The sequence below is a fragment of the Malania oleifera genome, chromosome 1 (genome assembly GCF_029873635.1).
Source record: "Malania oleifera isolate guangnan ecotype guangnan chromosome 1, ASM2987363v1, whole genome shotgun sequence".
Lineage (NCBI taxonomy): Eukaryota > Viridiplantae > Streptophyta > Magnoliopsida > Santalales > Ximeniaceae > Malania > Malania oleifera.
The window spans coordinates 138,552,663-138,569,572 of record NC_080417.1 but is presented as its reverse complement, the minus strand read 5'-3'; the positions used below and the strand labels follow the sequence as shown (position 1 = coordinate 138,569,572).

The 16,910-nt window shown below is 40.3% G+C and overlaps 1 protein-coding gene across 1 annotated transcript in view; it reads left to right on the top strand.

The window, feature by feature from the left end:
- Positions 1-16,058, top strand: part of LOC131144227 (probable disease resistance protein At1g15890) — a 37,841-nt gene extending 21,783 nt beyond the window's left edge. Inside the window, exon 2 of the mRNA XM_058092748.1 lies at positions 13,147-16,058. Coding sequence (XP_057948731.1) covers positions 13,153-15,792 — 2,640 coding nt within the window. The 5' untranslated portion in view covers positions 13,147-13,152 and the 3' untranslated portion in view covers positions 15,793-16,058. The remainder of the gene's footprint in view (positions 1-13,146) is intronic.
- The last annotated feature ends 852 nt before the right edge of the window (positions 16,059-16,910 follow it).

Sequence of the window (16,910 nt, the reverse complement as noted above, 5' to 3'; positions counted from 1 at the left end):
CCTGGATTTGCTCTTACAGTTTCCAATCCGCAATAAGTTTTATCCACCCTGCTGGGGGTTTTAAACAAAAAAACCCACGAGATATTTTTTTCCATTCATCACAACTCCTGATGCTAAATTTTGTAAGCTCTGTCAAAAGTGTCATTTCTGTATCTTCAATTTTTGAAAAGAATTAGAGCCTCAGCTAAAAATAACCCAGTACGAACCACATGTCTGATCCACACTTTGATCCACTCCTCCATTCTCACTTGCAGCTTCGATCCATAGGCCCACCACGTAAATCACATACGGAATCTACCGTTAAAATACCTTTTAATAGATGATTTTCGACAGAGTGGAACTAGTTTGCAATTCTTTTTTTTTCTCCAATAGGTTCTGTTGGAAGGAATCCTCAACAACCCACACGACCCGACCCAAACTCTGAATCCACCCTCGCCTACAGAAAGAATTATCAGTGTTTTTCTTGGCTTTCTCTGCACGCACAATCACAACCGAAACCATTGATCATTCCTTTGGGCCTGACTTCCATCATCTGCTTACTGCCAAAGTATCTAATCCAGACTTCCCTAAACACATTGAGATTCTTCTAGGCAATAGAGAATGTCAAAACTTGTCATTCCACTCAAAATTATCACTTCTGCTCCTCATTGCCTCCCATGTCGTTTTTGTAGAGAAATTGCCTTTAGGGGCAAGCTTCCAGACGAATATATCCTAACCACTTTTACCAGTTGGCACATTATGTAAGATTTCCATTGTTTTGTCATCCCCAACCAAATCCATTAATAAATTAGAGTTCCAGTTGTTATTTAGCTAGCAGTCCTTAATACACATCTTCTTGTTCGAAATATCCTCAATGCATACCGCTAATGGGTCTGATGTAAGCCACCTATCGAACCAAAAAGATGAGTTCCTACCTCTCACCAAAATTTTAACATTATCCATAACTTCTGGAACGGTGGCCATCATTGATTTTTAGAATCAAGAGTCATTTGGTCTCTCATTCCTTATTAATAAATGATCATTTTTACAATATTTAGCCCTGAAAAAACCTGACCATAGATAGTAAGAAGTGAGCAGTCAGAAGGCAAATTTCATGAGAAGCGATATTTGGACTTCTTTAAGATCTCCCAAGCCCATACCCCCTTCCAAGGTGGGTTTACAAATTTTCTCCCAAGAGCGCCAATGAATATTCATTTTATCTTTCCCCTTTCCCCATAAAAAATTAGCAAGAAGAGAGTTGATGCCAAAAAAATAACGTGTGAAACATTTATAACCAACGTCAAATGTATCGGCATGCTAGACAACACGTCTTAATAAAATCAATCTTTCACCTTGCGAGAGCAACTTAAATTTTCACGCTATAATTTTCTTCCTACTCTTCTCCACCAGAGGCTCCAAGATCCTGGAAGACTATTTTCCAGAAACCAAAGGCGCAGCCAAATACATAACTGGGAATTTACCTTCCATGAAACTCGTGATTCTCAATAACTCACGTTTCCGAGCAGGAGTAATGTATTTTGAAAGAAATAGCGTAGACTTTGTCTTGCTGATTTTTTGACTCGATCACTTCTCATACATCTCCAGAGCGTAAATCGAATTTCTAATGGACATTTTTCCCACCATTTGCAAAAATAAGAATATCATCCGCATAAAGCAAATGCGAAACAAAAGGGGCCCCAATCGGATGATTAAATTGTCCCATACGACCTGTCTCATAGTTTTTCCTAAGCAACCTTGTCAAAACCTCCTCCATTATGATGAATAAATAAGGAGAAAGTGGATCCCCTTGCCTCAAGTCTTAGTCGATTGAAAAAACTCTTTAAAAGTACAGTTAAAAATGAAGGCTTTGATGCAGTTTTTTTATCATTTAATATTTTAAGATATTTTTCTGCCTTTGCAGTTTTCATTAAATATTTGCGATTAACATATACAATTTTTTTGCCCAAATTATGCTCAATTTTATATTTTATTTTAATACACATTTTTATCCCAAGTATTGCAGGTATCTATTAAGTTATGAATTAAATTTATTTACTTGAATGTTTAGATATTTAGGCTTTTAATTTTTCTCTCATTCTGGAATTCTATTGCATATCTAAGTATATAAGAAATCTTGAAATTAAATCAGTGATTCTTAAAGGAAACTTGTGCTTCTTCAAAATGGATGGGATGATAATATTGGGGTCAATTTCACCTATTCTAGTCTTTGGAAATGCATGTCTGAAATTCACCTTTCGTTTTTCCGTCATGTTCGGTTTTGTGATGGTAATGGGGAGATAATCCAATTTTGGGAGGATCATCGGATTGGGGTGGGTGGCTCCTTTGGCATTTATGCCCCTTGTCTCTTTCAATTATCTTCTCTTAATGACTCTCCTATCTATGCTTTCTTCTACTTTCAAGAGAGTGGATTTCCTTGGGCTTTTCATTCTTTTCAATTCCAATTTGGGAGTGACAAAAGAGTTTGGGATTTAGATTCTTTTGGGGTTTTTTCTTATAATTCTTTATTTTCTTGTTTGACTCTTGCCCCTAATGCTTCTCCTTTTGCCCCTTACTCCCTCATTGGAAAGTTGAACTTCCCTCCAAGGTTAAGGCCTTTTGGGACAAACGATCTTGGAAAAAATAAATACCAATAATGCTCCTAAAGTGTAGACCTTACAAGGCTCTATTCCCCGATGTGCGCGTCCTTGGCTAAAAGAGCGGAGAGACTTGCTCTCACTTGTTCTTTCATTTTCACTTACATTGGTCCTTTTGCAACAAATTGTTTGGAATTTTTGGAGAGAACTGGACTTTTTGGCAGTTCTTAGTTATAGTTTTCTTTTGGTGTATTTGGCTAGAGAGGAATGCCAGAATTTTTAAGAACTTGGACACCCCTCTTAACTTGCTTTGGATTAGAGTGATGTTTTTAGTGTCGCTGTGGGTTTCCGCGAATGGCTTCTTTCATTATCTTCCTCTGGCAGATTTAGAGCGGGACTGTGTTGCTTCGCTCGAGTAGAGCTGATATGTAATCTTTGTTTCCTCGAGTTTTTATTTTGCTCCTTTTTCTTTTGTTTCTAATGATTATCTTATCCTCCTTTTTTTTTATCTTCTTTTTTCTTTGTGTAATATTTTCCTCTCTAATAAATTTCTTTGTTTATTAAAAAATGATTTTTTTTTTTCATTTATTTTGTGAAACATGACTATCTCTCACCCTTTTGGTGTCTGGTAGCAATGAATATCTTATGGAGTTGCACAGAAGGGTTAGGCAAGTACATTAACCTTGATGAAGAAATGCAAAATTTGAAACGGAAGTTGGAAATATTGGAAGTTCGTGAGGCTGACAAAAGCATAGAAGTTACAAATTTGGAGTTTCAAACGGGAAGGAAACGAAAGAGGGAAGTTGAAAATTGATTGAGAAATGTACAAAGCAAAAAAGATGAGGTACGAAGCATAGAACAAGAAGTCCACAGGAGCATATCTAGTTCACGCATACATCTTGGGAATCAAATTGAGAAAATCACTCAGGAGGTGGAAGAACTTTTAGAACAAGGTAAATTTGCTGAAGGGCTCACAGTAGATGTGCATGATCCCTTAGAACTATTGACAGTGAAATTAGTGGGCCAAAAAGCAGAAGAGAGTATGAAAAAACTCTTGGCATGTGTAATGGATGACAGGGTGTTCAGCCTTGGCATCTACGGATTGGGGGGGAGTTGGGAAAACCACACTTGCAATGCATATCCACAATGAACTCTTAAAGAATCCTTGGAGTTTTGATCATGTTTACTGGATCACCGTATCCCAACAATTCAGTATTTACAAATTGCAGGGTGACATTGCCAAAGAACTTGGCCTAGAAAATCTTCCTTCGGAGAACGAGAGGAAAAGGGCTGCCACTTTGTTCAGAGCATTGGCAAACAGGAAGAAAACGGTGCTAATTTTAGATGATATGTGGGAGCATTTTACCCTAGAAAAAGTCGGGATACCTATTGGGCCAGATGGGCCTAAGTTGATTCTAACCACTCGATCATTAGCAGTGTGCCGCCGGATGGGTCTCCAAAAAAGAATCAAAGTGGACAAAGGTTTACCTTTCTTCAAAGCACTACGAAAGAATGGAGGATTCGAGTTGGGGGAGGAGTAGGCCAAAGCCTTCGAACAGCTCAAACAATACCTCAGATCCCCTCCCCTTTTGACGAAAGCAAAAAATGGGGAAGACCTCTACCTATATATAGCATCCACGGAAAGTGCCGTCAGCCCGGTCCTGGTCCGGGAAGAAGGCAGGAAGCATTAGCCCATATATTACACTAGCAAGGTGCTGAGTGGAGTCGAAAAAAACTATTGCACGGCGGAAAAAACTGCCTTCTCCATCATCTGTGCAGCACGAAAATTGAGGCCTTACTTTCAGGCCCACAAGGTAATTGTGTTAACAAACCTACCAATGAGACAAATTCTGCAGCAGCCGGAGAGTTCGGGAAGGATGATGAAATGGTCAATCGAATTAAGTGAGTTTGACATACAATATCAACCAAGGCCCGCTGTCAAGGCCTAGGTGCTCGCTGATTTTACAGCAGAAAGGCTCCCCGAGTCATCCACTAAGTCAGATGTATGGACACTACATGTTGATGAGTTGTCTAACACTGCTGGAGGGGGAGCTGGATTCATCCTTTCAGCCCTAGACGACAGTGAAACTCTTTTTGCACTAAAATTGGAGTTCACGGCAACCAACAATGATGCGGAGTATGAAGCTTTGTTAGCAGGTCTACGCTTGACAGAAGCGTTAGGGGTGGCAAAGATCAAGGTATTAAGTGATTCTCAACTGGTGGTAGAGCAGCTGAAAGGAGAATTTGAGGCTAGGTATCAAAGAATGAAATATCTCGTTAAGGCCCAAGAATACGCGAAAGCGTTCGTTCAGTTCGATATAGAACACGTACGAAGGGCAGAGAACAAGAAGGCTGATGCACTCGCGAAATTGGCCTCAGCAACCGGTTCGGAATGGAAGGACGCTATTTATCTAGAGCGGATAGGGAAACCCTCATATGAGGAGGACAGAATTAACTCAGTGGAGTCCGAAATCAGCAAGGATGATTGGAGGGCGTCTCTATTCCTATACCTTCAGGACGGATCCTTACCAGAGGACAACAAGGAAGCTTTGAAAGTGAGAAGGAAAGTAGCAAGATATACGTTGATAGGCCGGGAGCTGCACAGACGATCCCTAACACTGCCCTACCTCCATTGTCTAAACAATGAGGAAGGGAAATACGTACTAAGGGAAATCCATGAAGGAGTGTGCGGAAACCACCTTACCAGTAAGGCCCTAGCCCACAAGGCCATGCGGCAGGGATTTTACTGGCCCACAATGAAGAAAGACACAATCGAGCTCGTCAAACGATGCGACAGGTGTCAAAGATGCGCAGCAGTACCACACGTACCCTCTAGTCTACTCTCCTCTCTAACTAGTCCCTGCCCCTTTGCATAGTGGGGAATAGACATCCTGGGACCTTTACCGCAGTCGACTGGTCAAAGAAAGTTTTTGTTGGTAGCAATAGATTATTTCACTAAGTGGTAGAGGTCGAACCTCTAACCACCATAACAGAGTGAAACATTATGCGCTTCGTGTGGACATCAGTGGTTTGCCGTTTCGGAATCCCCTGGGCAATAGTTACAGACCATGGGAGGCAGTTCGACAACGAGCAGTTCAAAAAGTTCTGTTTGGACCTATCTATTAAGCTCGTCTTCGCGCCAGTGGCACACCCCCAGAGCAATAGATAAGTAGAGAACATGAACCGGACGATACTGCACGGATTGAGGACGCGACTTGAATCTATGCAAGGTAGATGGGTAGAGGAACTCCCTTCCCTCATATGGGCATACCACACCACCAAGAGAGCGACAACAGGGGAAACCCCTTTTTTGCTTGTCTTTGGTGCAGAAGCGGTCATCCCAGCAGAGGTAGGGATACCCTCCTGGCGAAGGCAATACTTTAATGAGCAGACCAACAACGAAGAGTTCAGATTAGAAATAGACCTTCTGGAAGAGAGACAAGATCAGGAGAGCCTAAAAATTGCAGCGTACCAACAGAGGGTAGCAAAGTACTACAACAATCGCGTCAAAGTACGGAATTTCCAGCCAGGAGACTTAGTGCTAAGGAAGATGCGTAACAACCCATCGGAGTCAGGGTCGCACAAGTTAAAGCCAAACTGGGAGGGTCCATACAAAGTCATAACCAAGATAAAGCCAGGGACATACAAGTTGGAAGACGTAGGGGGAAAAAAGATTAATAACACATGAAACTCGGATATGTTAAAAAAATACTATTCTTGAAAGTGCTTCTTACAGTGTAGTAATAAAGTACCAATTACAATAATTGTACTACGTCGATAAAGTTTGAAAAATTTATATTACAAGTTCAGTTCCTACAAACTAGTTTGCTTTACTCCCCTCTCCACCTTCCTCCTCCTCCCCTTCGTCATCCTCCTCCAGATCTTTCACGGATTCAGGACTCTCGTTGCCATACCCATGTGAGCTCACACCATCCAACGAAAGATCAGGGTGTTTGTTTTTGACTTGATCTCGACACCTCCTAAACCCCACCTAGTAAATCTTGTAGGTGTCCATGACGAACTGAGTGGAGTCCTTATACTCCTTTACTGCGGTTTGGGAGGCAATAGCAGCAGCGGCAGCTTCCCTGGCAGGTAACTCCTCCCTACGAATGCGTTCAACCTCAGCTTGCAGAGCCCGCTCATGGATCTCGGCCTCATGAAGCTCGTTCTGGGCGACAACGTACTTCTTCCGGGCATCCAAGGTCTGCCGGTACATCTCGACAACCTTCTCCTCCTGGGCTAAAGCCATCATCACCAACTGAGAAAGAGTACAAAATATAAAACAGTTAACAAAACAATGTATAAGGGGAGAAGAGTAAGCCAATTGAAAAGAATATACCTGGTATGAGGTGTGGTGGATCTTCGCTAAAAGAGCGTTTGGAAGAGTGCATTGGGCTTGCACAAAATCTTCAGCGTGTATCGCCCGACGAAGAGCAGAGGCAGAACGGGTCGGCTCATGAAAAATCGCTTCAGTATGAGATTGGGGGATCAGAGGAGGAGCAGCATTGACCTCATTAGGAAGGGTACTAGAATCACCTATAGCAGGTGCATCCCTTTGGGAGGATTCCCTTTTGATCTCCCTTCTCTTCTTCCTACTCCTACTCACCCTTTGCTTCCTGGCTTCCCCCATGAGAGATTCATATCTGTTGAAGTCCATATCTATAAGGAGAGGGAGAAAAGAAGTAAAAACACCAACAATAGAGATAATATCCGAACACATATATAGAAATCAGAAGCGAAGAAAGACTTGAGGAAACGGGGCTGATCCCCCACTGCACAAGGACATGCTCTTGGAGCAGCTCCTTGTGAGGGATAATCCCCTGCTCGCCAAGGGCTCGCAACTCTTTCAGGATGGCCTGCTCCTCGGGGGAAAGCCTTGGAAGAAGATGGCGCATCCGAACTACAAAGGAAAAGGGATGAAAGGAAAAAAGGTGAGTCAGCGGATAACCTAGTGGTAGCTCTGCAAAAGAAGGTGGATAAGGGATAGACAACGCTACCATCAAGAGGAGAAGACCAGACTAGAGAGCCCGTGTAGTTCAACTCCCCTGAGGCAAAAAAGTACCGAGACTTCCAGTTATGTATAGAAGAACTGCCCAGCGAAAAAAGTTTATAACCTGATAGAGAGTTGAAATAGTATAGCTCATTCTCTACAGAATGCGCTTGCATCTGGAAACAACTCCTAAAGAAAGGAACTGTAGGCTGGTAGCCCAGGCGGAGCAGAAGGACAGCAAAACAGGTGAGCGAGAGATAGGAGTTCAGAACAAGTTGGGAAGGTGCTATTCGGTAAAAACGTAGTATATTAGAGACAAAGGGGGGAAAAGAGAGCCGGAGACCCAAATCTAAGTAATCTATATAGAGGCAGAGCTTCTCGGAGCTCGAATCAAGGGCTGACTCGGAAACAGAGGGTAACCTAACAGTAATACTCTGTGGTATAGCAAAAAAATAACGAATATTCTACAAATCAGAGGGGAGAGGTCACAACGAGCGTTCCTCACTGTAGTAGGAACCCTCAAAGACTGTGAAGAAGACTCCATCGGGAAAACAAAGCGTGAACGAAACGATACCTCTACCAACGGATCAAACGGGCAAGCACCTAGCAAAAACAAAGAGGAAAAGATGTCAAGGTAGATCAAAATAGAAAAATTCCACAGACAAACAGCAAAGTCATCTTACAAGAAAAGATCAAACATACAAAGTGAGCGCAAGAACAGTGAAGAACAACAAAACAAACATGCGATTTAAAGGGAGAGCGTACCTAACGACAAATAGGGGACCCTTTGGATTGAAAAAGAGAAGAGAGTGAGAGAGTTCCTTTGGACTGAAAATGAGTAGAGAATAAGGGAGCCTTCTGGCCTTATATAGAGAGGATGACATGAATCCCCGAGGCGGGAATCTCAAAAACTCTCATTTGCAGAAAAGGGATTGCGTCTCGAGGAAGAGAAAGGACACAGAGAATCCACGAAAGTACAGAAAATCTCTGACATTTGCATTGCCGCGGCTCCCCGAGGACAGAGGGCACCTCGGAAGGACCACGTCGCCTCATAAGCAACGTCAGATCGACAACCCATAAATGACAACGTTTCATCTAAGCCACTTCCCAAGTTACGGCACATCTAAACATGCTTTTATCAAACTTTCGCAGGATAGAAAGGATGGTGACGACGCCTCGGAAAAAGGAGTAGATAAAACCCCTAATAAATGAGCACGACTCATTAAGAATCAAGGGTCCAAAGAACGAGCACGACTCGTAAGACAAAAAACAGCCCAGCTGATGAGCATGACTCATAAGTCGCAAAGGCCAAAAGGCCGAGCACGACTCGAAACGTAACAGCCCAGTAGATGAGCACGACTCATTAGGCAACAAAGGTCAAAAGGCCGAGCATGACTCGGAAGGTGTCAACCCAGCAGATGAGCATGACTCATTAGGTAACAAAGGCCAAAAGGCCGAGCACGACTCAGAAGGCGTCAACCCAGCAGATGAGCACGACTCAATAGGCAACGAAGGCCAAAATAGCGAGCATGACCCGTAAGGCCAAAAATCGCCCCATGAGCAGCTCGGCACGAAATGATCGGCATACTTGCTCCGTAAGCCAGCTCGGCCAATTTCTCTCCATGAAACGGGTCGGGCAGTTCAACCAATTTCCCTACATGAAACAGGTCGGTCAATTTCCCTCCATAGAGCAGGTTGGACAGGTCGGCAAAAATTTCCTTCTTGGAACAGCTCGGCACGAGCCGCTCGCTAACTTCCCTTCATGGAACAGGTCAGACAGGTCGGCAAAATTCCCTTCATGAAACAGTTCGGACAGCTTGACCAATTTTCCTTCATGTAGCAATTTGGACAGGTCGGCCAATTTCCCTCCATGAAACAGGTCGGACAGCTCAGCCAATTTCCCTCCATGGAATAGGTCGGACAGGTCGTCAAAATTCCCTTTGTGGAACAGCTCGAACAGCTCGGAAACTTCCCTCCATGGAACAGGTCGGATAGGTAAGCAAAATTCCTTCTATGGAATAGCTCGGACAGCTCGGCAAAACAAAGAGTTCGGTCAATTTCCCTCCATGAAATGGGTCGGACAGGTCGGCCAATTTCCCTTCATGGAGCAGGTCGGACAGGTCGATAAAAATTTCCTCCGTGGAACAGTTTGGACAGCTTGGCAAAATAGTTTGGCAACTTCCCTCCATGGAACAGGTCGGACAGGTCGGCAAAATTCCCTCCGTGGAACAGCTCGGATAGCTCGGCAAAATAGAGAACTCGGCCAATTTCCTTCCATGAAACAGGTCGGACAGTTCAGCCAATTTCCCTCCATGGAACAGGTCGGACAGGTAGGTTAAAATTTCATGGAGCAGCTCGGACAGTTCGGCTAATTTCCCTCCATAAAACAGGTCGAACAGGTCGGCCAATTTCCCTTCATGGAGCAGGTCGGACAGGTTAGCAAAATTCCCTCCGTGGAACAGCTCGGACAGTTTGGCCAATTTCCCTCCATCAAACAGGTCGAACAGTTCGACCAATTTCCCTCCATGGAACAGGTTGGACAGGTCGGCAAAATTCCTTTTGTGGAACAGCTCGGACAGCTCGGCAACTTCCCTCCATGGAACAGGTCGGACAGGTCGGCAAAATTCTCTCTGTGGAACAGCTTGGATAGCTCAGCAAAACAACTCGACACGAGCTGCTAGGCAACTTGTTCGGTACCATGGCCAAAAAAAAAAAAAAAAAAAAAAAGAGGGACCATTACCTTGTAAGGGGAAAAATGCAGACAAGGCAATTATTCAAAATTCCGTCCAGAAATTTGAAACTGAAGGGAGGACAACTGATACGCCCAAAATAATCTAGTCAATGAGAGCAGGTCAACACTTGTCTCGCGCCTTCTCCAGGTCAGATATTCTGACGAGTGATCAGTTCCAACCCAATAAAGAGGAGGAGAGATTCACGCCAGCGGCTTAAATAGTTGAGTAATAGGCGCAAACGCTTTATGATTGGGGAGCGATTCACGCCCCCACGCAATAAAGATAAACCAACCTCCAGTCAACTCGAGCTCCTATAAGAAGGGATCTGGAGAAGAGGCCAAGGTAAGTTATTGAACACTATTCTACTGTTGCATTCAGCCTCTCTAAAAGCGTTCCTCTTACTTAGGCATCAGAGTGATCCCCCGGAGTACACTCTGGGTCCTCCAAGCCTTTCTTTTCTTCCTCTTTCAGGTCAACGGAAGTCGAAGGAGCATCCCTGCAAATTTTATCCCGCAACAATAAATAAATACGCTTTCACGTCTTCACTAGAAAACAGAACACAAAAATGATATCAAAAGAGTTTTAAGTTATCATGCTTGGAAAGTACTGTTTGTTTGTTTCATTCCTTATTTTAAAATTTTTTATCTAGATTTTATATAAGAGATACTTCTACTTTGATGTCTAATTTCATTTATTGTATAATATGTTTAGATATGTAGCTTTTATCTTTCTCTATATCCTTTATGTATACATTGAGAAATTGGTATCCACTTTTCACTTCTTAAGTACTCTTAAATAAATGTAATATTAAAAAAAGATATTAAGTAACACATAACGGATTAGAACTAACTCATAGCTACTCATGACTAGAATTATTTCTTTGGTTTTCGAATATTCTAAAATATTTCAATAAATTATAAATTTTAATCAAAAAAATTTTAATAGGCCATATTTTATCGAACCATTAACAATAATGTATATTGTGATAGCAAGTCAATTTTTACAAGCATAGAAAATGAATTTAAATAAGGCATAAAAATAAAAAATAAAAAATAATTAAATATAAAAAAATGAAAAATGTATTACACATGGTTCGTGTGTCTCCCATCGCTAGTACATGTATGGAGGAGATTTTTCCAAGTTGGTATTCACTTTTTGTTTCCTAAAACACCCTTACACAAATATTGGCTGGTGTGTGTGTGATTATGTATGAATTCCATAACTAATGCATCATTAATAGTTGATTCAGACTAACAAATAAACATTTTATAACTAGGACAACTAATTTGCAGTTTCAATTCTTTCTATATCTTTTTTAACATCCCAAAATATCTTGAGAAAATAGTACTAATAAAAATGTAGTTTCTTTATCATTTAATATTTTAAAATATTTTTCTGCTTTGCAGTTTTCATTAAATATTTGCGATTAATATATACAATTTTTTCTTCAAAATTATGCTTAATTTTATATTTTATTTTAATATGCATTTTTATCCCAAGTATTACAGGATTCTCTTAAGTTATAAAATAAATTTATTTACCTGAATGTTTAGATATTTAGGCTATTAATTTTTCTCCCATACTGGAATTCTATTGCATATCTAAGCATATAAGAATTCCTGAAATTAAATCAGTGATTCTCAAAGGAAACTTGTGCTTCTTCAAAATGGGTGGGACTGGGATGATAAGATTGGGGTTAATTTCACCTATTCTAGTCTTTGGAAATGCAAGTCTGAAATTCACCTTTCATTTTTCCGTCATGTTCGGTTTTGTGATGGTAATGGGGAGATAATCCAATTTGGGGAGGATCATTGGATTGGGGTGGCTCCTTTGGCTTTTATGTTCCCTTGTCTCTTTCAATTATCTTCTCTTAATGACTCTCCTATCTATGCTTTCTTCTACTTGCAAGAGAGTGGATTTCCTTAGGATTTTCATTTTGCAAGGAAACCTTACGAGAGAGATGAGTAAGCTTTCCCTTTTGATATATGTCCCTCATTCTTTTCAATTCTAGTTTGGGAGTGGCAAAAGAGTTTGGGGTTTAGATTATTTTGGGGTTTTTTCTTGCAATTCTTTCTTTTATTGTTTGAATATATTGCCCCTAATGCTTCTCCTTTTGCCCTTACGCCCTCATTGGAAAGTAGAAGTTCCCCCCAAGGTTAAGGCCTTTTTGTGGACAACAATCTTGGAAAAAATAAATACCAATAATCTTGCTCCTAAAGTGTAGACCTTACAAAGCTCTATTTCCTGATGTGTGTCCTTTGCTAAAAGGGTGGAGAGACTTGCTCTGGCTTGTTCTTTCATTTTCACTTCACTTGGTCCCTTTGGAACAAAATGTTTGGAATTTTTGGAGAGACTGGATTTGCCCTCACTCTTGCTCTTTGACTTTTAGGGGGTTTGGGAATGGTATGGAGAGAAAGGCTTTGTAGCAGTTCTTAATTATGGTTTCCTTTTGGTGTATTTGGCAAGAGAGAAATGCCAGAATTTTTAAGAACTTGGACACCCCTCTTAACTTGCTTTGGATTAGAGTGGTGTTTTTAGTGCTGCTGTGGGTTTCGGTGAATGGTTTTTAGTGCTGGCAGATGTAGAGCGGGACTGGGTGGCTTTGCTTGAGTAGAGCTGATATGTAATCTTTGTTTTCTGGAGCTTTTATTTTGCTCCTTTTTATTTTGTTTCTAGTGGATATCTTATCCTCTTTTTTTTTCTCTTTGCTTTTCTTTGTGTAATATTTTCCTCTCTATAATAAATTTCTTTGTTTATTAACAAAAGAATTATTATTATTATTATTATTATCCCTTTTTTTTTTTTCGTTTATTTCGTGAAACATGACAATCTCTCGCCCTTTTGGTGTCAGATAGCAATGGATATCTTATGGAGTTGCACAGAAGGGTTAGGCAAGTACGTTAACCTTGATGAAAAAATGCAGAATTTGAAATGGAAGTTGGAATTATTGGAAGTTCGTGCGGCTGACAAAAGCATAGAAGTTCAAAATTTGGAGTTTCAAACGGGAAGGAAACGAAAGAGGGAAGTTGAAAATTGGTTGAGAAATGTACAAAGCAAAAAAGATGAGGTACGAAGTATAGAACAAGAAGTCCACGGGAGCATATTTCTTTCATGCATACATCTTGGGAATCAAATTGAGAAAACGACTCAGGAGGTGGAAGAACTTTTAGAACAAGGTAAATTTGCTGAAGGGTTCACAGTAGATGTGCACGAACCCTTAGAACTATTGACAGTGAAATTAGTGGGCCAAAAAGCAGAAGAGAGCATGAAAAAAGTCTTGGCATGCATAATGGATGATAGGGTATTCAGCCTTGGCATCTACGGAATGGGGGGTGTTGGGAAAACCACACTTGCAATGCATATCCACAATGAACTCTTAAAGAATCCTCGAAGTTATGATTATGTTTATTGGATCACTGTATCTCAACAATTCAGTATTTACAAATTGCAGGGTGACATTGCCAAAGAACTTAGCCTAGAAAATCTTCCTTCGGAGGAGAACGAGAGGAAAAGGGCTGCCACTTTGTTCAGAGGATTGGCAAACAGGAAGAAAACAGTGCTAATTTTAGATGATATGTGGGAGCATTTTACCCTGGAAAAAGTTGGGATACCTATTGGGCCAGATGGGCCTAAGTTGATTCTAACCACTCGATCATTATCAGTGTGTCGCCAGATGGGTTCCCAAGAAATAATCAAAGTGGAGCCTCTTTCAAATGACGAAGCTTGGGAGTTATTCATGGAAAAACTCAAGCCTTATGACACACTTTCTATGGATGTGAAAGTTGCTGCTATGTCCTTAGCTAGAGAATGTAGGGGTTTGCCACTTGGGATTATCACAATGGCAAGAAGCATGCGAGGAGTCGATGACATTCATGAATGGAGGACTGCTGTGAAGGAATTGAGAGAATCAAACTCAGGGAGACCTGATATGGAAGAAGAGGTCTTCTCTATATTGAGAATCAGCTATGGTCGCCTGAAGGATCCAAAAGTGCAGCAGTGTTTCTTATATTGCGCATTGTATCCTGAAGACAGTGAAATGGAAAGAGAGGAATTGATAAGGTACTTTATTGCAGAGGGACTGATAGACGGAATGGACAGTAGGCAGGCCGAGTTTGACAAGGGTCACACCATATTAAATGAACTGGAAAACACTTGCTTGCTAGAAAATGCGAAGAGGAAGGTGAAGATGCATGATTTGGTAAGAGACATGGCACTGCAAATAAGTGGAAAGAGCAGTAGTACAGCTGGTCCTCGTTTCTTGGTAAAAGCTGGACTTAAGTTGAGGGAAATACCGGAGGACTGGGCTCAGGATCTGGAGAGAGTTTCCTTAATGCATAATGATATAACAGAAATCAAGGCAGGGATATCACCAAGATGTCCTAAACTCTTAACCTTGATGCTACAGCATAATATTGGTTTGAAGAAAATTGCAGACTCTTTTTTGTTGCAGATGTGTGCCCTTAAAGTTCTTGATTTATCTGGAAATTGTGATCTAGAGAGGCTACCAAATACCATATCAGACTTGGAGAATCTTACTGCACTATTGCTCGGATATTGTAAGTCTCTAAAATATGTGCCTTCACTAGCAAAGCTTCTGGCATTAAAGGAGTTGAACCTTGGAAAGACTGGTATAGAAAAAGCACCTGATGGTATGGCGAATTTGGTCAACCTAAAAGTCTTGTATATGGATTGTTATACGAAGAATGTAGTTGTAGGAGAAGAGATATTGCATCAAATGAGGGATCTCGAAAAATTTGTTGGCCGAATTGGGGATGTGAGAAGATTTCCCCCACGGCTGAATGCCTACTCTATAATGGTTGGATCCGGAGTTTTTTATGATTTTCCATCATTGCAGCAGTGTTCTAAAGCAGTAACGCATGTGGGGTGTAGTGTGAATACAGAGATCCTTGTTCATTTATCTCCGAACATTGACTACCTAAGGTTTAAAAGGTGTCATGATTTAAGGGCACTTCCAGGCGGCACATTTTCAAGTCTCGAAGTGTTGGAAGTATTGTTGTGCCCAAAAATCAAGAAGTTGTTTCCTGATAGGTTGGTTCGGCATCTCCAAAACCTGAAATGTCTTAGTGTCGGCGGTTGTGACAGCATTGAGGAGATAATAGGAGAAGTAGAAGAAAATGAGGACCGGGCAACTGCTGATCTAAGCATTACCTGTTCAGCCTCAAACAACAAAAAAATCGGCATAAAAACAATCGACCTTCCAAAATTGAGGTATTTAGAGTTGTGGGAGCTACCAGAATTGAAAAGCATCTGTAGGGGAAAGATGGTCTGTGATACTCTTAAAATTGTTGCTATAGAGGCGTGTCCAAAGCTAAAGAGGCTCCCTCTCTATCTTCCCCTGCATCCCGTGGATGGACAACCATCTCCTCCCCCTGCTCTCCAGGGAATCATTACTAAAGACGATGAATGGTGGGAATTGTTGGTCTGGGACCATCCCGCTGCTAAACCTGTCCTGCAACCCTTCCTCAACAGGTACTAAGCAGTTTTAAGAAATGCCTGAGAAGAAGAGACACCATCAGTCTCACATTATTTACTATATTTGTGACCCATGATTGGAATGAAGTTATGAATGGTCTGAAATGCATGTACATTTTTTGTCCTGAAATGCTAAATCTAGCGATCTAAAGTTAAATTTAAAATTTTTCGCAGAACATATTTTTTTAGTAGTTAAAGTGGAATTGCATTGTAATTCTATTTTCAGAAATTATTAATCTATTCTAGACTCAGAAACACCTCAGCATATTTTATTTCCTTTGTTAAAATTGTGGACTTTATCATCATTTCTGCCTTGGAATAAACAAATGCTCTTGAGAGGATTCCATAAGACTGTTTCTTTGTGAATCAGTCCATTTGTGAGGATTGATTCTCTATATTTTTTGGACATTGCCACTGACCACGATTGTTTGAAAAATTATGTTCTTTTTTAAAAAAATAAAAATTGTCCATATAATTGTCTATGATGCTGCTATGTAGAGGTGGTCATGAAAAACTGAAGGTAATTGCAAAATCGAAGAAAACAAATAACCATTTTTTGATTTGGAAGTTTCAATTTCTTCTCGGTTAATGACAGTTCGACCCATATAATAATCCTAGTTAACTAAACCAGAAACCAAACTGATAAATTACAAATATGTAAAAACATCTATAATGTGATTATATATTATGTAATATTTTAATTATTTTAATTTTAATTTTAATTTTTTTATAACAATTTAAAACTTACGTTGGATACTTTTTATGTTATGTTTTTAGAATTGAATTTAGATTATGAATTTTGTTTGTGTTCAATTCATGGTGGATGTCATGGAGAATGTTAATTTTAAATTAATAAATTTAAGAATTCTTATTAATTTTTTAATTTTAAAATTTACAAGTTGATTATATGGAAGATAAAAATATTAATTTTTATTTATGTTATAATTTTTTAATTGAGCCTAAAAGTTTGGTTTGATTAATTATTGATACCGAGAAATTTTTAAAATCCAATTCTTGATTCTAGTTTTCCAATCAATAAATCTCTCAAAAGTATGATATTATGATTTTTTTTATTGCAATTTATGGTCTGTGTGAAACCTAGAAAATCTTCGAAAAAGAAAA